This window comes from Megascapheus bottae, unplaced genomic scaffold, assembly GCF_031878675.1.
Source record: "Megascapheus bottae isolate mThoBot1 unplaced genomic scaffold, mThoBot2.hap1 HAP1_SCAFFOLD_204, whole genome shotgun sequence".
Lineage (NCBI taxonomy): Eukaryota > Metazoa > Chordata > Mammalia > Rodentia > Geomyidae > Megascapheus > Megascapheus bottae.
In genome coordinates this window covers 8,022-30,775 of record NW_028327518.1, presented here as the reverse complement: position 1 = coordinate 30,775, position 22,754 = coordinate 8,022, and the positions used below count along the sequence as shown (strand labels likewise).

General features: G+C 44.9%; 1 protein-coding gene and 1 pseudogene across 1 annotated transcript; one reads left to right on the top strand and one right to left on the bottom strand.

Annotated features, from left to right (window-relative positions):
- Positions 1 to 904: 904 nt before the first annotated feature.
- On the top strand, positions 905 to 3,380 carry LOC150039706 (stromal interaction molecule 2 pseudogene; annotated as a pseudogene).
- Positions 3,381 to 15,083: 11,703 nt separating this feature from the next.
- LOC150039705 (uncharacterized) lies at positions 15,084 to 17,747 on the bottom strand. The gene is made up of 3 exons (XM_090327641.1): positions 17,679 to 17,747; positions 17,424 to 17,481; positions 15,084 to 17,134 (listed from the first exon to the last, which is right to left on the bottom strand). Exons 1-3 carry the CDS (start codon positions 17,710 to 17,712, stop codon positions 15,688 to 15,690), a joined length of 1,539 nt encoding a protein of 512 aa, XP_090183767.1. The 5' UTR covers positions 17,713 to 17,747; the 3' UTR covers positions 15,084 to 15,687.
- Positions 17,748 to 22,754: the final 5,007 nt, after the last annotated feature.

Sequence of the window (22,754 nt, the reverse complement as noted above, 5' to 3'; positions counted from 1 at the left end):
TATTAATTTGACACAAGTAAGCTAGCAGAATAAAAAGAAACAGTAGGGCCGGGATTGGGAGCAGTGGTATTCTAATGGTCTAGTGCTCACATAGCATGTATGAAGCCCTAGGTTCAATTCCTCAGTATCCCGTACACCAAAAAAAAGCTGGAAAGGGTGATGTGGCTCAGGTGATATAGTGCTAGCCTTGATAAAGCCCAAGAACAATGCCCAAGCTGTGAGTTCTAGCCCCAGGCCTGCAAAAGACAGAGACAGAGACAGAGAGACAAATAGAGAGAAAGACAGAGAGACAGAGAGAGAGAGGCACAAAATACCAAAATGAGGGCTGGGAGTATAGCCTCATGGTAGAGTGCTTGCCTAGCATGCAAGAAGCCCTGGGTTCAATTTCTTGGTACTATGTACATAGAAAAAGCCAGAAGTGGTGCTGTGGCGCAAGTGGTAGAACATTAGCCTTGAGAAAGTTCAAGACAGTGCCCAGGCTCTGAGTTCAAGCACCAGGACTGCCATTAAAAAATACCAAAATGAGGGGCCGGGAATTTGGTCTGGTGGTAGAGTGCTTGCCTAGCATGCATGAAGACCCAGGTTCAATTCCTAGTTACCACATAACAGTGCTCAGGCCCTGAGTCCACACCCTGGACTGGCATCTCCTTTGCTGTCCCTTGGTTATCTCATATTGGTATAGTATCTCACTTTGTTATCTGATATATTGAATTTATTTGTATTTAGATATTTGAAATTTGATAGGGAAGGGGGGAAAACCAAGACGGGTGGGGAGTGTGGGGGGGGGAGGGAAACGGGTACCAAGACATGTGAAAGGGTATCAATGTATGTGAATTAATGCACCTTCTATCTGGCAAATATCATGTAACCCTTTCACTAATAAAAAAAAAAATAACCGGAGTCAATGAACGCCACCGCGACCCGAGCTCCAGAGGCCGCTGGCATCCCGAGGACCAGACTGGCTTCCTGCGGGAGACAGTGTCTGGGGTGGCAGGGGCGGCCTGCGGAGTCGCCAGCCATGGTGGAGCCTCACAGGGCCAGCGAGTGGCCAGCAGCCAGGGCGCCGCCACCACGAGGTCCCCTAGCCCTGCATCCCTCCCGGACGGCGGCCCCTGCCTCGGGCTGGCTGCCTGGGCTGCGCTGGGCTGCGCTGCTGGTGTTCGGGCTCCTGGTGGCTGGAGCCACGGACGGATGCTACCTGGTGCTCAGACACCTCCGTGGGCGAAGGTCGACTGGCTAGGACTGGGCGGCCGCTTCTCCAGCGCCAGTGGCAGGCGATTGCCTGGCGCTGCTGACAGATCCCTGCATGGCACTGAGTCCACCATGCTTCACAGAAGAAGATAGATTTAGTCTGGAAGCTCTTCAGACGATCCATAAACAAATGGATGATGACAAAGATGGTGGGATTGAAGTAGATGAAAGCGCGGAATTTATCAGAGAAGATAGGAAGTATAAAGAGGCGACTAATACGCATAGCCATCTGCACAGAGAAGACAAGCCTATTACTGTTGAGGATTTGTGGAAGCCATGGAAAGCATCGGAAGTTCATAACTGGACCCTTGAAGATCCCCTTCAGTGGTTGATAGAATTTGTGGAACTCCCACAATATGAGAAGAATTTTAGAGACAATAATGTCAAAGAACAACACTTCCCAGGATCGCAGTACATGAGCTTTCATTTATTTCTCAGTTGAAAATCAATGACCGGAGTCACAGAGAGAAACTACAGCTCAAGGCCCTGGATGTGGCTTTATTTGGACCTCTGACATGTCCACCCCATAACTGGATGAAGGATTTTATTCTCACAGTTTCTATTCTAATTGGTGTTGGAGGATGCTGGTTTGCTTATACACAGAATAAGACATCAAAAGAACATGTTGCAAAAATGATGAAAGACTTAGAGAGTCTACAAACTGCAGAACAAATTCTTATGGACTTACAAGAGAGGCTTGAAAAGGCACAGGAAGAAAACAGAAATGTTGCTGTCGAGAAGCAAAATCTAGAGCGCAAAATGATGGATGAAATCAATTATGCCAAGGAGGAGGCCTGTCGGCTGAGAGAGCTCAGGGAAGGAGCTGAGTGTGAACTGAGCAGACGTCAGTATGCAGAGCAGGAATTGGAGCAGGTTGCATGGCTCTAGAAAAGGCTGAAAAAGAATTTGAACTGCAAAGCAGCTGGTCTGTTCCAGATGCTCTTCAAAAATGGCTTCAGTTAACCCATGAAGTAGAAGTACAGTACTACAACATCAAAAGACAGAATGCTGAAATGCAGTTAGCTATCGCTGAGGATGAGGCAGAAAAAATTAAAAAGAAGAGAAGCACCATCTTTGGGACGCTGCACGTTGCTCATAGCTCCTCCCTAGATGAAGTAGATCACAAGATTCTGGAAGCAAAGAAAGCTCTCTCAGAGTTGACAACTTGTTTACGAGAACGACTTTTTCGCTGCCAAAAGATTGAGAAGATCTGTGGCTTTCAGATAGCCCATAACTCGGGACTCCCCAGCCTGACCTCTTCCCTTTATTCAGATCACAGCTGGGTAGTGCTGCCCCGAGTTTCCATTCCACCCTACCCAATTGCTGGAGGGGTTGATGACTTAGATGAAGACACACCCCCAATTGTGTCTCCATTTCCTGGGACTGTGGCTAAACCTGCTGGATCTTTAGCCCGAAGCAGCAGCTTGTGTTGCTCTCACCCTAGCATTGTGCCCTCTTCATCACAGTCCCAGCGAGCCCAGCTTCCTCCACATGCTCCTCATCCAGCCCATCCTCATCATCCTCACCTGCCTCAGCATCCCCAGCACTCATTGCCTTCCCCAGATCCAGACATCCTCTCAGTGTCAAGTTGCCCTGCACTCTATCGGAATGAAGAAGAGGAGGAGGCCATTTATTTCACTGCCTAGAGGCAATGGGAAGTGCCAGACACAGCTTCAGAATGTGACTCCTTGAACTCTTCCATTGGAAGGAAGCAGTCTCCTCCCCCAAGCCTCGAGATATACCAACCAGTGTCTCCTCGGAAGATATCCAGAGATGAGCTCTCCCTAGGGGATTCTTCCAGAGGAGATTCACCCGTGACGGCAGATCTCTCCCTGGGCTCTCCTGATTGTGTAGGTCTGACAGAAACGAAGAGTATGATCTTCAGTCCTGCACGCAAAGTGTACAACGGCATCTTGGAGAAGTCCTGTAGCATGAACCAGCTCTCTAGTGGCATCCCAGTGCCTAAACCTCGTCACACATCATGTTCCTCCACTGGCAACGAAAGCAAACCAGTTCAGGAAGCCCCAAGTTTTAGCAGGATAAGCAGCATCCCCCATGACCTTTGTCATAATGGAGAGAAAAGCAAAAAGCCATCAAAAATCAAAAGCCTTTTTAAGAAGTCTAAGTGACCTACCTAGCTGTTTTGTTGGGATTCCATTTCAGTAGCACCTGTACACTTTTTTTTCCATCCATCCTCTACTCCCTATTTTTGTTTTAATTTTAGGACTGCAATTAACTCCATTGGGGCTTTTGAAACTGGATGCCATAGTGGAATGTCCTGCAAGGCAACTGTCTACTGTCTGCTTATTTAAGTGACTACATAGCCAATTCATCAAGCCAATTACTGAAAAATCATGAAGAGATGAGACAGTTTACAGTCATTTCCTGCCTATTTATTTCTGCATTTTTGATGTTGATGTATATACAATATTTTGTTGAAAGCCACTATGGACTTACAAGCTTTAATGGACTAGTAAGCCAGCATGGGCTTGCAAAAATTTCTTGTTTACCAGAGCATCTTCTTATCTTTCCACAGAGCTATTTACATGATGGACTATATAACTTAAAAGAAGTAAAACTAATTGCACTACTGTTTTCCAGACTGGAAAAAAAATCTAATAGACTTGATTTCTGGAAATGAAAACCCATGCTTTTATTATGGGACGCTTCTTCAAAATGCATTTAATATAAAGGTTCGAGTCCTGCTGTAAAGATCATGTTTTGTTTTCCCCAGGGCTTTCACTGGGATTTACTACATTTCAGGCTGTATGATAAAAATATAAATAATTTAAGGAGAGAAACCTCTTGATTCCTTATGTGAATGGAAGAGCTAAAGCTTGATTGAAGGACTTAAAACATTCACAAGCTGAAACTGAGGTGGGGAGTGTGGGGATTCAGACCCTTGTTTACAGACTTTGAATAACTGCAAAGGACTTATGGTTTGTGAAAAATTTGTACTGTGGAAAAGATAATAAATTGGAGACAATATTGAAAAAAAAGCAGCAAGGTACACTGGGGGAGAGGGGGAGCGGGGGCTCACGCCTATAATTCTAGCTACTCAGGAGGCTGAGATCTGAGGATCAAGGTTCAAAGCCAGTGCGGGCACAAAAGGACCTGAGACTCTTGTTTCCAATTAACTTCTAGAAAACGTGAAGTGGGGCTTGGCTCAAGGGTAGGGAGGTAGCCTTGAGCTGAAGAGCTCAGGGACAGTGCCCAGGCCGAGCTCAAAACCCATGACCCACCCACACAAACACAAAAAGAAGCAATGTACCCAATACCTGATGAATGTCACTGTAAGCCCTCCGTACATCACTCCAACAATAAAAAAATAAATGTTATAACAGAGATGTCCTCAGGGTCCTGTGGGAACACAGTGCAAATGAGGGCATGGGTCAACACCACCCTGAAAATAATCATCAGTGAATAACATATTAGATAGTTACACACACACACACACACACACACACACACACACACACACACACAATCAGACTTCCAGATGGAGGCCAGTGGTTCACATATGTACTGCTAGCTACTCAAGATGCTGAGATCTGAGGACCTCGGCTCAAATCCAGCCAGGGCAGGAAAGGCCATGAGACTTGTATCTCCACCAAACTACTAAGAAAATCTGGAAGTCGAGCTGTGGTTCAAGTGGTTGAGAGCCTTGAGCAAAACAACAAGCTCAAGGACAGAGCCTTGGCCCTGAGCTCAAGCCTCAGGACCAACACACAAAAACAAAAGTGTACTTTAGGAGAGGAGTGCTACAGTTCAGGGGCTCATTTACAGGAAGCAGCTCATCTTGTCTCCTCTCTTCCCCATGACACCCAGTGGTTGGCAGGATCTAGTTCACCCATCCTATGCTGTTCCCTCAGTGAAGAAGCCCCTAGACCTTAGCAGAGTGGCCAGAGGCCCTGTGCTGTCCCCGCCCCCTTCCTCTGGGCTCCGCCCCCACGCTCTCGGGCACGCCCACTCTGCGCAGGGAACAGTGGGAGACAAGCCTTGGGTTCCTAGACTGGTAACCACCACGCTGGCAGCTTAATGGATGCTCTTGGTAGCTTTAGGAGGACACTTCTCCTCTCACTGCAAGGTAGGATCAGGCTGATTCCAGTTCCTCCGGGGCTGTTCATGGCTTCCGTGATTGTTTTCTTGCTTTCCTTCCCTCCTCTTCTTTCTTTCTTTTTCTTCTTTTTCTCTTCTTCTTCTTCTTCTTCTTCTTCTTCTTCTTCTTCTTCTTCTTCTTCTTCTTCTTCTTCTTCTTCTTCTTCCTCTTCTTATTCTCCATCTCTCTCTCTCTCTCTCTCTCTCTCTCTCTCTCTCTCTCTCTCTCTCTCTCTCTCTTCATCCCCCCACCTTCCCTCCCTCTCTCTTTCTGGCTGGCTTGCTTGCTTCCTCTTGCTTTCTTTCTCCCTGCCTCCCTTCTTTCCTTCCTTCCTTTCCTTCTATCTTTCTCCCCTTTTCTCTTCCTCCCCCCTCCTTGTTCTCTTCTGTTTCTCTTCTCTCTCCCCCATCCATGGCTCAAAGCCACCAAAGTTCATGACACTCTTATTTCCAATTAACCACCAAAATTGCCAGAAATGAAGCTGTCAGTTACCTCATAGAATGCTAGTCTTGAGAGAAAAAAAAAGCTTATGGACAGCATCCATTCTCTTGAGTTCAAGCCCTGTGGCTGACCAAGAAAAATAAGGAAGAATGAGTTGTTTATACCAAGAGCACAGTTACGCTGATGACTATCTTATTGGCACAAATGATGTGAAACATGCATTAGGTCCAAGAGACAGAAAATGACCAGACTCTGTGTTCTGATTTTAATGATTACAGCCCAATCTAGAACACCAAGATGAAAAAAAATTTATCCAGTTTTTATTTCTAAATGTTGGTCTTTTGCTTAGATCAGCTGGTTAAGACTAGATTTGAGCCAGGCACTGGCGGCTTACTCCTGTATTTGCAGCTCCTCAGAAGGCTGAGATCTGAGGATCACAGTGTGAGGCATGCCTGGGTAGAAATGTAACCAGCAGGAAAACAGAAGTAATGCTGTGGCTAAAATTTTAAGAGTGCCAGCCTTGAGCATAGAGAGGCTCAGGATCAGTGCCCAGTCCCTGAATTCAAGCCCCAGAACTTCCTTTGCTGAAATCATCTGTTTGCCTAGAGGAGCTCCACGGTGGCTTTCATCTTTTACCTTTAGTGAGGTGGAAAAGTTTGCTCATTCACTTGGACACACAAGATTGGAGCAGGAGAAAGCAATAGTCTCCTTACCTGTAGAGAATATAGTCTTTCTATTCCACAGCTTTTTGAAAGAGGAATAATAGCCTATTCCAGTGTATAGGAAGAGAATGGAGAAATGGAACAATGAGAGACAGGTGAGAAAGACATTTGATACTGCTCTAGGAAGAAAGAGAGTAAAGAAGGAGCTGCTTGAAAGCAAACAAGAGAGGATAGGCCATGTCCTTTGATGCGGTTCATTATACTAACCTTAAAGTTTTCCACCACCTCTTACTGGAGAGACTTGAAGCCCTTCAGCCATACCTGTTTGGCCTCAGGAGAATGATTTAAAAAGCATCTTCAATACCAAACGAAACAAATTTAACTGTTTTTAAAATCAAATTCTTATGTGAACGTTAAAAGTTCCCTTGCGTTTTAGGAATTGGAGAATGATACAGGTTTGCAGCAAGGAGTGAGAACTAGTCATAAAAGAAGACCTCCCAGGGCACCAGGAGTTTGCCCTAGTGGTTAAAGTGCTTGCCTAGCATGCATGAAGACCCGGGTTCGATTCCTCGGTACCACATATAGAAAAAAACCCAGAAGTGGTGCTGCGGCTCAAGTGGTAGAGCTCTAGTCCAAGGACAGTGCTCAGGCCCTGAGCTCAAGCCCGGGACTGGCAAAAAAAAAAGACCTCCCAGAATTAAGATTTTTTTAAAACTTAGGATAAAAACCAAAGCATACGATGTGCCAGCATATCTGTTTTTGTACAGCTGGGTAGTGTTAGGTGCATTGCCTGTGCTGTGAGGCAACTTTGGGTCATTTTGTTTAATCTGAACCTCCATGCTCAGAAGCCACCCTGTCTTCCTCCTTTTCTGTTAGCTTGCAACTCACTATTCAACTTTCTCATCCTGTGAGTTTGGTGAGCTCTGTGCTTCACATAAGTGAACCATGAAGGTTTGTGTTATTTTCTTCCCTTTTTTCCCTCATCTTGTTGATTGTACTCTTTAGTACCATTTTTTACAGTCTCATATGATTTGCATTTTTTTATTGCAACTTGAGTGTCAAGTCCTTAAACTCACAGCCAAAACTACTTCCATGAACTTGTGTGTTTGCACACATGTGTGTGCCCATGCACTACTAGTATGGCATTGTGCTTCTTCTCTTGAGCTGCTGGCTGATGCTTTAACCCTTGAACTGTATTGGGTGGGTGAATTGGGAATGGCCTTTCAAAGCCACTCCTACTGTGAGTGCCTTCCAATTACTATCATCTGGCCTCAACCCTCCCAGTAAATACTATCTAGTTGAGCCAGCGGCTCATCAATCCAATCCTGGCCATGCTGAGTGCACACAAGGGGTTCATGTAATGAGGCAGCATTGCCAAAAGCTAGACTCATTCCTATGCAGCTTCATCTAGCACAGGTTTCTGAAATCAAACCTCAGTATTGCAGAAAGGCCTGGCAGGGATAGAAGAGGTGGAGGTATAGCTGAAATAGTAGATCGTGTGCCTAGCATGCAATCATGGTTTCAATACTCAGCACTGTAGATAAAAAATATGATTTTCTTCTACACTGTACAGAATTTTCTTTGGAGGGGGATGGTCGTGGGGCTTGAATTCTGGGCCTGGGCATTGTCCCTAAGCTCTTGAGCTCAACGCTAGGGCTCTACCACTTGAGCCATAGTGCCACTTCTAGTTTTCTGTCTGTTAATTGGAATAAGAGTCTTACAGACTTTTTGTGCCCAGGCTGGCTTTGAACCACAATGTTCAGATCTCAGCCTCCTAGTAGCTAGGATTACATGTGTGAGACACCAGCACTTACCTAGCTGCAGACTGAATTCTTGTGTATGTGTTTAATTTCTTCATAATGAAGACACCAGCACCCAAAGGGACGATGACTTCTGATCTTGTCTGGAACCAAACACCTGGTGAGTCCATATGCTGCTCATTTTAGTGTGGAACAATTGAGAGTATTGTAACCATACAGTATACAGGACAGGCTATGGGTATCAGTACATCCTTGTCTTCAGTTTTGAAAGTAAATAGGCAACAACAGATCAGGTCAAAAGATAATTGCTCCTGTTCTCTTTGGAAGTCAAGTCCTAGGAACTACAAGACTAAATGAAGATGGTCACAGGATTTATATGCAATAAACACTTATTGGAGGGAATGGAAACAGATTTTATGTACAACATAGCTTAATGGAGTCTGAATCCGTTCTTTGCACCACACAACTCAAGTTACTTTGAAAGACCCACCATCACACTGGATGGGAGTACTGCAGATCCTTTTATCAATCAGAGAGGCAGGGTCTGGGAATGTGGCTTGGTGGTAGAATGCTTGCCTGGCATGCATGAAAGCCGTAGGTTGGAGTCCTCAGCACCAAATAAACAGAAGCAGAGGTGACACTGTGCCTCAAGTGGTAGAGGGCTAGCCTTGAGCAAAAGAAGCTCAGGGACAGAGCACAGGCCCTGCGTTCAAGCCCCAGGTATGGGGAAAAAAATCAGAGGCAGCCAAGAGTAGCACCAGCAAGGAGGGAGCAGAGGAGTCCTGGAAGCAGAAATACACGTGGTATGTCAGCTTGAGTTCCTACATAGCTAATGAAATGGAAAATAAGGAAAGCAGCAAAAGCACAGTAAACATTATATAGGTTCATAAGGAAAGAACTCTTGGTTGATTATGCATAAAAAACTTTGTTTTGCAGAGGTCATTATTTAATTTAGTAAGAGGCCTCATTTCATGGAAAAAGCAGGAAATATTCCCATGCATGTACAGTTTATAAAGTTGTTAGTGAATTATAGCTAATTTGGATGAAAAAGTAAGTGTATGAATTCACATGGTATTTTTCTATGAATCATTTAATCCTTCTGTGTTCTCAAGAGAACCAGAACACAGTGATGATGGGAGAGGTTTGCTTAAAAAGGACAGATATCCAAATATAAATAGGGATGTATATAAAAGATGTACAGAGACAAGGCAACAAGTTCATGGGAACTATTTTGAATGTCACAGCAGTGCAGCTTTTGTCTGTGCCATTCTGTCCTTTTGCAAGTTGAGTAAATGACCAAGACACCAGTGTGGAGATGGAGTTCTTGCTGTTCTAGTTACCAGTGAAGAGAACTCTTAGAAAACCCTATTAGGATCCCTTGTGTATGAGACCCTATTCCAATGGGTTCACATTTTCTAGGATTGCAGTTACAAAGGATCAGAGAAAGTAGCTTCTGTACTACCAACTTACATCACGGCACTGGGGAACACAGGTTTCATATTGAAGTGCCTGCTACCATTTGGTTTTTGCTCGGGTGGTAGAAAAGAATCTATCCATGAAGTCCCCTTTTTCCTATTTTCTGGGTTGTTGACAATTGCCAGTGGACTTACTCTCAGGATTTCTGCCTTATTTTGCACATGATATTCTTTCTTTCTTTTTTTGGGGGGGGATGAAGTGGGGTAAGGGCGGTCCTAGGCCTTAAACTCAGGGCCGGGGCACGGTCCTGGGACACGTTTTGCTCAAGGGTAGCACTCTACCACTTAAGCCACAGCTCCACTTCTGGCCTTTTCTATGTATGTGGTAGTAACGAATAGAACCCAGGGCTTCATCCATGCTAGGTGAGCATTCTACCACTAGGCTATGCTCCTGGCCAAGACTTTTTGTTTTTGGTTGGTCATGGGGCCTGAACTCTGAGCCCTCTGTCTTTTGGTGGTGGTAGTCATAGGGCTTGAACTCTGGGCCTGGGCGCTGTCCTGAGCTCTTCAGCTCAAGCTTAGTGCTCTCCAACATTGGGCCACAGTGCCACTTCTGGTTTTCTGGTGGTTAATTAGAAGAAAAAAGTCTCATGGACTTTCATGCCTTGGCTGGCTTTGAACTTCAATCCTTAGATCTCAGCCTTCTGAGTAGCTAGGGTTACAGTCATGAGCCACTAGTGCCCAGCTACTTGACTGCCTTTCTATACACTTAATGATAACTTTTTTTTTGGTCAGTCACATCGATTGCAGGGCTTGAACTCTGGGGCCTAGGTGCTCCTGAGTAGCTAGGATTAAAGATGGGAGCCACCACATCTACCATGGAAACTTTTTCTTATCAATCTGAATCCAAGGTTTCTGACTGAATTAATTGTGTATAGACATCATTTACTGAGGGTAAAGTGTTAAAATCTTGGCATCAGGCATGATTATAACTGCTAAATGAACAGTGATGGTTTTCTAATGAAATTACATCCTCAGTCAAAATTTAGGGAGTTGAGACAGGAGTTTGGTATAGTGGTAGAGTGCTTGCCTAGCATGCACAAGGGACCTGGGTTTGATTCCTTGGTACCACATACATAGAAAAAGCTGGGAATGGTGCTATGGCTCAAGTGATAGAGCTCTGGCCTTGAGAAAGCCCAAGGACAATGCTCAGGCCCTGATTTCAGGTCCCAGGACTGTGTATGTGTGTGTGCATCCTCCCGGTAATATTATCATCCATTTGAGCCAGTGGGTCACCAGTCCACTCCTGGCCATGTTGAGGGCACAATAGAGATTCACATGATGAAGCAGCATTGCCAAAAGCTTTTTCAGGCTTCCTCTAGCACAAGCTTCTAAAGGTAAACCTCAGTACTGCAGAGAGGCCTGGCACAGATAGCAGAGGTAGAGGTGTGGCTCGAATAGCAGATCTGTGTGCCTAGCATGCACATGCCATGGTTTCAATACTCAGCCCTGTAGATAGAATGATGTTTCTACACTACTCATACTAAATTTCTGTGTATTGTTTAATTTCTTCACAGGTACCATCTAAATGAGTGATGATGTTCACGTATGTGCTGATGTAAAGATCTGCAGAGTCCATGTACTTGTCATCTGACTGTTAAATAATTTAGAGTAGTGTAACAATAAAGAATACACATGACAGGCTGCCGGTATCAGTATGTCCTTGTTTTCAGTTCTGAAACTAAATAGGCAACAATATACAGGTCAAAAGATAATTGTTCCTTGTTGGGAGCAGAGTGCAGGGTCAGGCTGATCCATAAATCTGCATCACTGAGTCAGATAACCACCCAAAGAAATGAGCTGTCATGTATGAACACCATGCCTAACTTTGAGCTATACCGTTGGTATTGTGAATCACATTCTGCTGAGACCTAGAGTGAGAGTAAACATGTGGACCTCCTCCATGCTGCCCACCTTTGTGTTGATAGGCCCCTGCAACCTATATTAGCTGAATGTACTTCCTCATTAAATGAGTTCCTGCCTTGACGGGTCTCCCTGACGTGTTTGATTGTCTTCCGGTGAGGGAGGGCTGGGTGCGGGCAGTCAGTCGGCCCACTCCTTTCTCGGCTCGTCCTGGTCAGGACGTGTTCTCCCTATCTCTTCTGCGGGTCAGGAGGGACCGAGGACTAAAAACCCTGACAATTCCTCTTCTCTTTGGAAGTTAAGTAGTAGAAATACAAGGTTAAATGATGGTCAAGTCGCTGCAGCCAGGTGCACATGCAGCCTGAAGTGCTTTCTAGGAAAACAATCTATGCAGGATGTGGACTATGTCAAATTCCACGCCTTTGCCTCTCAGTTTTTGCTTTCAGAAGAGCCTGCTTATAAGAAGTCCTCTCTTCACACATCTGTTTTCCATGACTGTTTAAGCCAGGAATTAAATCAGTTTTAGAATGACAGATGAGTTTCATTTTCAAACTTGGAAGAGAACCAGTGAAGGCTGGAACGTGTTTTGGAAAGAAATGGATATGTCTTTCCCAATCCAATGTAAGCTTCTTTGTTCAGCACCCCAAATCAAATTGTTCAAATGCAAAGAGATATTTTACAAAGGTATTTGATGAAAAGAAACAGTGCTTTGGGAGGAGGACATAGCTGTGTGGTAAAGATGGCTACTATATAGAGTCTGGTTACGTCTCCCACTCAGACCAAAAACTTGATCTCTGAAAACCCCAAAAACAAACAAAAAGGAAATGCCCTATGGAATTAGGTGCATACTAATTTCAATACTAGCATTTCTCCCTCCCTTTCCCATGTCTCATTATTCTAATCAGCAGTGTGCTTGTATGATCCATCGTGCCACTGCTGGAATTTTGCTGCTTAACTAAGGGTAAGAGTATTAGAGTTTTCTGACTGAGATGGCTTCAAACTGAATCCCCACATCCCAGCCTCCTGAATACTAGGTTTACAGGTGTGAGCTACTGGCACATAGCAAATCTCATTAATCTGAAATACGCCCACATCCAAAACAGGGAGATAGACCAATCAGTAGATCACTGGATAGATAGATGGATGGGCACACAGATTTTCCAACAACCCTCCATTGAAACACTCAGCCAAGTTCTCATCTATGTGTATTGGGTGGGGAGGGGAAATGATCAATGGAGTTTGAACTCAGGGCCTCAAGTTTTCTTTTACCAGTTCAACTGATAAGTCATACAGGAAGCTTTTTCCACATGGATATTTTGAGGTATTTTGATTTTTGCCTCTAGTGTGGCTCCACAGTGATCCTATTTTCCACTTCCTCTGTTAGCTGTGCCTGTGCTAACCAAGAATTACAATACTCTCAACCTCAGCTTCCCATACAGCTTCTAGAAGTCTGAGGAAATATATTTCTGCTGTTTGGATTTCCTTGTGGTAGCATTTAATGGCAGAGTTGGAAAACTAATATCCCAGGGATGTGGAAGGATGGCATGAAGAAAGGCTTGGCCAGGGTAAGAGGACTACAGTCCAGGTGAGGGAGAACAAGTGAGGCCAGAAGGGAGAAGGCCTCAAGGCATCATGCAGGGAAGGTCAGGAAGTAGACAACAAGCAAGTGTCATGCCCCTTGTCACTGTGAGAGTTCTAACATCTGACCACCTTTCCATCTCAGGGGAATCCCAAGATGAGTGAGAGTGCGATTGAGAGGAGCTGATGCTCCCTCTTCTGTGATTATTTCTAAGTAGTTGTGCAAAGAAGTTTTTATTCAACCAAATCAGTTAATAAGTACACTACACCTTGATAAATGTCTCCTTTCCCATCTCTCCCAGCCCTACTTACCTCATTTTACCAGGTTCCAGTTTCATACAAGTCCTTTGAATAGTATGGCTATATTAATCAAATGCATATGCACTTTACTTACTCATTAAATACTTGAGTTTAATTCACTCAGAATACACTTATGATTTTAATTTTGTGTTCACTTATCTTCATTCTGATCCTATTCTAGATGTTTGGAATGAGATGTCCCTGTCACTGGAGGAGAAATCAGGCACGTGGGCATTAAATGTTACATCAGAGATGTCCACAGGGTCCTGTGGGAACACAGTGCAAATGAGGGCGTGGGTCACGACCACCCAGATAATGATCATCCATGACCAGGAACAGTTTTCAGTGATTACATACGTACATGTGTGTGCACATACACAACAGACCCTAAAAATGGGCAATGGTGGCCCATGCCTGTAATCAGAGCTACTCGGGAGACTAATCTAAGGACAGTGGTTCAAATCCAGCCAGGGCAGGAAAGGCCATGAAACTAATATCTAGCAAACTACTCAGAAAATGCTGCAAGTAGTGCTGTGGCTCACATGGTAAAGTGAGAGCGTTGAACAAAACAACAAACTCAAGGACAGAGCCCTGGCTCTGAGTTCAAGCCCGAAGACCACCAAAGAAAAACATAAAACTGGAGTTTGGCAGATTGAGTTCTGCAGCTTTGGGAGTAATTTATAGGAAGCAGCTCAACTTGTCTCCTCTCTTCCCAATGGCATCCAGTGATTGGCAGGATCTAGCTCACCCGTCCTATGCTCGGTCCTCAGTGAGGATGCCCCTATACCCTAGCAGACTGGCTGGAGGCCCTGGCATTGGGGCTGTGCTGTCCCCACTCCCTTCCTCTGGGCCCTGCCCCCACGCTCTCAGGCACACCCACTCTGCATAGGGGACAGTGGGAGACGAGGCCTGGGTTCCTAGACTGGAAACTGCCTTGCTCTGCTCTATGGGTAGTGGATGTACTTGGGAACTTCAGGAGAATGCAGCAACTTTCTGCCATGCTGCTCCCTTCAGCACCTGGCAGGATCAGGCCGAGTCCAGTTCCTCAGGGCCCCTCAAGGCCCACAGCCTTCCGTGTAGCACAGGAGGCACAGAACCCCACATGGGTCCCCTTGGGCCTGGCGCCGGGGTGGGTACTGCTCTACCACTCAAGCCTTAGCTCATCTTATGGCACTTGCATTTTTTCTATGTTTCTTTTGTCTGTTCTTCTTCCTCCTTTTTACCTCTCTCTCCTCCCTCCTCATTTTGGTCAATTAGAGATAAGAGTCTCAATGAAAGTTCTTTCCAGGGCAGGCTTCCAACCACCATCCTCAGATCTTGAGTCCTCCTGAATAACTAGGATTACAGATATGAGGCACCAGCTCCCAGCCTGTTTTGATGCAAACAGTGCTGTTCCTATTACAGTTTTGGGTATAATATATCCAAACAAAGTAAACCTGGGTGCTGGAGGCTCACACATGGAATTCCAGCTACTCAGGAGATTGAGATCAGAAGATTAAGTATCAAAGCAGGGAGGGGTTAGGGGTGCACAGGAAAGTCTGTGAGTCATCACCATTTAATCAGCAAAAAAGCCAGAACTGGAGATGTAGCTCAAGTGGTAGAGGTATAGTCTTGAGTTCAAAAGCTAAGGGACAATGCCCAGTCCTGAGTTCAAGCCTCAGTATTACTGGTGCCACACATATCTGTGTGTGTGTGTGTGTGTGTGTGTGTGTGTGTGTGTGCACAGAAAAGTTACATGTTCAGTAATACAAAATGCATGCAATATTTTTATGCTGTTGTTTCATATCAGCCCGGGACAGTGAGATCTACAGTGAGTGGAAAGATTGAGGCATGCCTCCTCACCCACCCATCCTTCACTCAGCTACTGGTATCTTCCAGGCAGGCTGCTGGTATCTGCCCACTTCCTTCTGGAAATCTCAGGGATCCCATCCCCAGCTGGGGACCTTGGGAGATGCCTGTATCTAAATAAACAGCTACTTACACTCTCCCAAAGCTCAGGGTACAGAGGATCACGGGGCTCTGTTCCTAGATTGGTTTATTATTGCAGAAAAAGAGCAGTCTATGCCAAGAACTCTCTTCATCCCAGGATACAAAATAGCAATGATAACTGTAAGGATACAGAGGAAACAGCTTCTCCTCTTGAAGGAAAATCACTAGCCCTAAGCTAGCCAGGGTTACACTCATAGTGAGATCCTGTTTCAAAAGAGCAAAAACAGCCAGGAGCCAGGGGCTCATCCTATAACTCTAGGTAATCAGAGCTATAATAAGAACAAATATTTTCCCATATTGCTTAATCTGTAAGGTTTCTCTTTAGTGTATTCTTTCATGTCTGTGAAGAAGGTAGGGAAGAACAAATGCTTTCCCACATTGCTTACATTTATAGGGTTTCTCTCCAGTGTGAATTCTTTCATGTCTTCGAAGGGAACAGGGAAACACAAATGTTTTCCCACACTGCTTACATCCATAGGGTTTCTCTCCAGTGTGAATTCTTTCATGTCTTTGAAGGAAATGGAGAAGAATGAATGTTTTCCCACATTGCTTACATGTGTAGGGTTTGTGGCCAGTGTGACTTCTTTCATGTCTGCCAAGGGAACTGCGAAAAACATATGTTTTCCCACATTGCTTACACCCATAGGGTTTCTCTCCAGTGTGAATCCTTTCATGTTCTTTAAGGTAACTAGAGAAAGGGAAGGTTTTCCCACATTGCATACATTCATAGGGGTTTTCTCCAGTGTGACTTTTTTCATGTCTTCGAAGGGCACCAGAAAAAGCGAATGTTTTTCCACATTGCTTACATCTATAGGGTTTCTCTCCAGTGTGAATTCTTTCATGTCTTTGAAGGAAATGGAGAAGAATGAATGTTTTCCCACATTGCTTACATGTGTAGGGTTTGTGGCCAGTGTGACTTCTTTCATGTCTGCCAAGGGAACTGCGAAAAACATATGTTTTCCCACATTGCTTACACCCATAGGGTTTCTCTCCAGTGTGAATCCTTTCATGTTCTTTAAGGTAACTAGAGAAAGGGAAGGTTTTCCCACATTGCATACATTCATAGGGGTTTTCTCCAGTGTGACTTTTTTCATGTCTTCGAAGGGCACCAGAAAAAGCGAATGTTTTTCCACATTGCTTACATCTATAGGGTTTCTTGACAGTGTCAATTTTTTCATGTGCTTTAAGAGAACTAGAAAAAGAGGTTTTCCCACATTGCTCATATGCCAAGGGTTTCTCACCAGGGTGGATTCTTTCATGCCCTTGAAGAATACCAGAATGAGGGCAAGATCTTCTACAATGCATACTTTCACAGCAGTGTTTAACTTCAGTGTCAATTTTTTCTTGTCTGTGAAAAAACTGCTAAAGGACTTTTCACATTGTTTAGCTGCAAATGGATTTTCCTCATTGTGCATTCCACAGCTGATTTTCCCCTGATGGAATTTCCTGTAAGCTCTCCCATATTCTTTATGAGTGTTGTGGCTGTCCACATATACTGATATGTCCTGATACTGAAAAGATATTTGTCCTGTGTGAGCTCTGAAAGGCATACCCATGGGTGAAGGAGCAAGGATGGTTTCTCCAAACATATGGTTTTTGAAAGATGCAAGTCTGGGTAGAGTTTTCTTATTCATGGTATGTTCTACATTCTGTTGGAAGGCTTCATTAAACGGACTCTCTTCTTCAGATCCATAGAGCCTCTCTAAAAATATAGTTCTGAAAAACAAAAGGCAGACAAACTAAGAACTTTTTTTAAAGCACTAAACCATTAAAAAGTATCTCCTGTGCCTTCATGGTCTTCTCCAAATGATCTCCATAGTGTCATATTTTAGACTTCTGAATTTACAAATTTTGGAACTCCACTTGTATACATGTTAAAAGAAAAATGTCCTAAGATTAAGTCAATTTCTATCCTTATGTATTTGCATTATCTGTTTAGTTTAAAAATTTCCTGCCACCCTACAATATTTGAAAGAACAGTATTGTTTCTGCTTAGTGCAATTACCTTTTTTCTTCCCTGGAGTTTTGGTTAACTTCACTATTTTCTTGTCCCTGCTTCTTTTCTAAAATACAAACACAGAAACCATTGATTCCTTCAACATTACAGAAACAATATTATGACTACTTCACTTTTCATGGCATAATGAGATCATGGTATATTTACAGTCATATATACATCTACATGTTCCATTTTTCATTCTAAATCATGCAGCATTACCAAGGGCAGGAACAGCTCACAGTTAAGTAAGGGAATATTTACCTATGGAGGCCAGGTTCTTAAATGTTTCCCCCATCACATTTTGGTAGAGCTTCCTTTGAGAAAGACTTAGTAAAGCCCATTCTTCCAAGGTAAAATTGATGGCCACATCCTCAAAGTTCACAGTCTCCTAAAATATTCCACAAATAATTCCAAAAGCAAGAGTTAAAAGCCACAGAACTGGAAATGAGCTTCAACTTATTAACAATAACAACAAAAGAAACACATATATTGTGTTGCCTAATCAACAATTTAACATTCACCAGCCATCTTTTTTTTTTGGCCAGTTCTGCCTGGAAATGAGCATTTCCCATCTCCTGGGGTCAGTAACTCATGCCTATAATCCTAGCTTCCCCTCTGTATGGGTGAGATCTGAAAGAAGTGAAACCTGCAGGGAAAGCACCTGAGCCCCTTAGTGCTGGTCATAATAGTTCCAACAGTAATAGTCTCACTGTAATGAAAAGCCCAAGAATAAATGTGCTCACTACTGAATTCTCCAAGTCCTTTAAAGAAGAATCAAGAATGTTCCATAAAATGGAAAAGGAAAGAACTTTGCCACACATTCTGTGAAGCCAGTATTAGTCTGATAGCCAAACTGAACAAAGATACCACAAAAACAGAACAGAACTATTTATATATATAAAGAATGTCTACGTAATTCATCTTTTGGCAAGTGTGGATACAGAAAAAGATTAGAAAGACACACCAGAGTGAACATGGACTAGTATTCACCTACACAGTAAATCCACACTTGTTTATATTATGTAAATTTAGCCTGAAATGAACAACTAATTTATTTGAAGAAATCTATTTCATCCTATACTCTCAAGTCCTGAATAAGAAATTTTCCATCTTCCACTCACATCATAATAGAACCTACTGAAATGTAGATGCAAAAGAGCATTTCAGTTGAGTTCCAGTGGCTCATGCCTATAATCCTACCTGCTCAAGAGGCTGAGGTGTGAGATCTGAAACCAGTCTAGACAAGATACAAAAGTCCATTAAGGCTTATATCTCAATCATCAAAAAAAAGTTGAAGCTATGGCTGAGTGGTAGAACACTAGTCTAGAGCAAAAATGGTAAGAGACAGTTCCCAGGTCTTGAGTTTAAGCCTCGGGACTAGTATACACACATATACACGGACAAAAACAAAATACTAAAAAGACAAAGAAAAGGGTCTGGGAGAAGCTGCCTCAGTGGCTCATGGTTTGATGGAAACCAACACGGCAATGCTTCAAGGCCTTAGAGACCACTAGCACTGGGCTGGTACAACACAGCACAGGTCATCCTATGGGACACTGAGGAAAACTTTAGCAGCCAGGAAATGGAACTCTGATTCCTCTACACCGCCTTCTATTCCACTCTTACCATCATGAAAGATTTTTCCAGAGGCCTAAAATCAACCAGTCATGAAACACTCCCTACAACCTGGGAAGGCTGTGACTTGTGTTCTACTTATCTGTTATCACTTGTGACAACTAATATGTTGTGGTTTGGGAACATGATTTAATTACCCAGCAGCTGACAATTCAGTTGTAACAGCATTCAGGCTTATCCCAATCCATCTCACTATATAGTCACTATCCACTAAAGGGGCCAATCTATAACATGTTTTCCCTATCAGATAGCCAGTCCTGTGGGTCTTGAACTCAGCCTAGTGTTATCCCTTTTAAGCTGTTTTTGTTTTTGTTCTGTCATTGTAGGGCTTGGACTCTGGGCCTGAGCCCTGTTCCTGAGCTCTTCAGCTCAAGGCTACCACCCTACCCCTTGAGCCATAGCACCACTTCCACTTTTCTAGTGGTTAATTGGCGATAAGAGTCTCATGGTCTTTAGTGCCAGGGCTGGCTTTCAACTGTGATCCTCAGATCTCAGCCTCCTGAGTAGCTAGGATTACGGGTGTGAGCCACCTCGGCCGGCTCCTTAAGTTGTTTTGTGCAGGCCTGGCATTCTACTACTTGAGTCATGACTCCACTTCTGCCTTTTTGGTGATTAATTGGAGATATGGACTTTCATGCCAAAGAGAGCTTCAAACTGAGCTTCTTGAGTATTGAGAGTTTAAGAGGGGTGAGTCAGGGGTGCCAGGCTGCCAGTCCCCAGCCTGCCAATGCTACAGAGAGGCAGCACTCTGGCAGAGTTCATGTTCCCATGCATTCAGACAGTATTTGAAAACAGCTTATGAAAAGAATCAAAGACACTCCAATTGGTTATCAGATTTCAAGATATTTTAGGATCTCTGTACCAGGAATAACTTTGTATATTCTCAACTTCTTTGGGGGCTTTGAACTCAGGGCCTAGAGGCTGTCCTTTAGGTTTTTTATGGCTTTTGTTACACCACTTGTGTTTGTTCTTTGAAGGCAATAACCTGTACTATAGGAGTTTGTCATGACTTTTGATAACTATTATCTGTTGTGTACAACACCAATGAGTTGGTTATCCAACCCCAACTAGATGTCCAGTTCAGTTTTCATACCGCTCAGGCTTTGCACAATCTACAAAAAATTTGGAATCAGTCCAAATCTCAAGATCAAGTTTCAAAGCCAGTGTGGGCCACTGTTACATTTTTTTTTCTTTTCTTTTTTTTGGCCAGTTCTGGGGCTTGAATTCAGGAGGAGACAGCCCCACTCACGCCCGCAGCGCGCGCCTCTTGCCATGGACACTTCTCATTGGACGATTCATGAAGACGCTCCTACAATTAGCCAATCAGAAGCAACCTGTGGTGATTGGCTCACCGTGGCCCATCCCACCCCCAGGCCTGAGTCACCCTACTGGGTTCATTTACCTGACTGAGTGGAGTTGAAGGAAGGAATCCAGTAAAAACCATCTCCTGTTAGCTCAAGCTTTAGTCCCTGAGCCAGTTATTTGTACAGCAGACTTTGCTCTATGTATCCATTTGTAGTTTGTGTGTGTGTGTGTGTTTGTCTGTCTGTACCCTAAAGGCTTGACCTCAGTCGGCCTGGGTGCTGTTTCTAAGCATTTTTGTGTGTGTGTGTGTGTGTGTGTGTGTGTGTGTGTGTGGTGTGGGTGCTGGGCCCAAGTTAGTGAGCTTTGAAGGAGGCCACCATAAAGCCAAACCCAGTCTTTATTCTAGTTCTTTTGTTCATGATTACATAAGCAACTCTTTTATTTTTTTTGGCCCCTTTCTCTTTCTGGCCCCGCTCGCTCCGGCCCCGCTCGCTCCGGCCCGGCTAGGCCCCCTTTCTAGCTCAGGCCCCGCTCGCTCCGGCCCTGCTCGCTCCGGCCCTGCTAGGCCCCCTTTCTAGCTCAGGCCCCACTCGCTCCAGCCCTGCTCGCTCCGGCCCCGCTCGCTCCGGCCCGCTCGTTCTGGCCCTGCTTGCTTCCGCCCGGCTCGCTCCAGCTTGCTCTTGGCCCCGCTCGCTCCGGCCCGGCCCTGCTCCTGGCTTGCTCTGGCCCCGCTCGCTCCGGCCCGCTCGTTCTGGCCCTGCTTGCTTCCGCCCGGCTCGCTCCAGCTTGCTCTTGGCCCCGCTCGCTCCGGCCCGGCCCTGCTCCTGGCTTGCTCTGGCCCCGCTCGCTCCGGCCCGTGTCGCTCCCGCACGCTCCTGGCCCCGCTCGCTCCAGCCCGGCCCTGCTCCTGGCTTGCTCTGGCCCCGCTCGCTCCGGCCCGGCCAGCTCTCGCTTGCTCCTGGCTCTGCTCGCTCCGGCCCCTTCTCGCTCTGGCCCCGCTCGCTCCGGCCTCGCTGGCTCTTGCTTGGCTCGCTCCCGCATGCTCCGGTCCTGCTCGCTCCGGCCCCGCTCACTCCGGCCACCACTCGGTTGGGCTCTGTTTACTTCAGCTCAGCTCGCTTCTTTTGCTCTCTGTCGCCGTCGCAGTCTTGTCTCTGCCACTTTTCCGGTTTGGTTGTGTCTCGTCTCTGCCACTTCCGGCTTGGTTGTGTATGTGGGATAACGAGGAATCGAACCCGGGTCTTTGTGCATGCTAGGCAAGCACTTTAACCGCTAGGCCAAACTCCCGGGCCCTCTAAGCTTTTTTTTAACTCAAGGTTAGCTCTCTACCACTTCAGCTTTTTTTTATGTTTATTTGAGTTTGTAAAAGGCACAGGGCGTTGGAGAACCCTCAACAGAGGAGAGTAAGTGTTCACCCAGTTATTGGTGGGGACTCCCACCAGATAGCCCTAAGGATGCCATAATTGACACCAAGTTTACTCCCTCAAGAACTGGGAGAAAAATGGCCCATTTCTGTTGGCCTGGATGAGGGTTTAGGGCTTGGGTGTTTACAGTTTTGAACTAAGTGTGGGAGTACAGCATGTACTGTGGAATTGGAAAGACCAGTTTACAGGGGGAGGAAAAGCCTGGGTCCATACATCTGGTCAAGGAGGAGCTGCACCCAAAGCGGCATCATTGGGACTGGCCAGGGACTTGACAATGCAGAGGTTGGTTTGGCACACGTTGGGATTGGACAGGACATCTGAGGAATTAAAAGTTGTATAGCATGGCACAGAGGGATATAAGGGGAGATTTAAGGGCACGGTGTGATGGGTGGAAGTAGGTTTTATTTTTAGTAGAAAAGTTAACTGGGAACCAAACCACAGGGGATTGTTGTAGGTGAGCCCAAAGAAAATAATCTGTTTTAATTAAAAGATTGGAGAATGGGCCAGGAGCATAGCCTAGTGGTAGAGTTCTTGCCTAGCATGCATGAAGCCCTGGGTTCAATTCCTCAGTACCACCTACATAGAAAAAGCCAGATGTAGTGCTGTGGCTCAAGTGGCAGAGTGCGAGTGTTGAGCAAAAAATGTCCAAGGACAGTGCCCAGGCCCTGAGTTCAAGTCCAAAGACTGGCAAAAAGTTTTTCATAAAACAATTTAGGAGATGAGTATAAAGAAAAAGAAACACTAAAACCATAGAAACCGCCATCATCCAGAAAAATTAACCACTAACTTAGTCTTATAACCAGATAGTTTGCTGATGCTTTTGAATTTTAATATGTTCAGATGATTCCTTTCTGGATATAAATACACATATGTGCAGATACTATCTCCTAGTACTGGCATTGGGGCTTAAACTCAAGGACTTGCTCTCCTGTTTTGGCTTTTTCCTAACTGAAATACTAGGCGAAATAGGCGC

Excerpts from the sequence above, each read along its gene's own strand:
- LOC150039705 (XM_090327641.1), bottom strand. The coding sequence starts at position 17,712 with ATGGGGGAAACATTTAAGAACCTGGCCTCCATAG. Across the intron at positions 17,482-17,678 it reads TAAGAACCTGGCCTCCATAG|AAAAGAAGCAGGGACAAGAA; the intron begins GTAAATATTCCC and ends TTTGTATTTTAG. Across the intron at positions 17,135-17,423 it reads AACTCCAGGGAAGAAAAAAG|AACTATATTTTTAGAGAGGC; the intron begins GTAATTGCACTA and ends TTTGTTTTTCAG.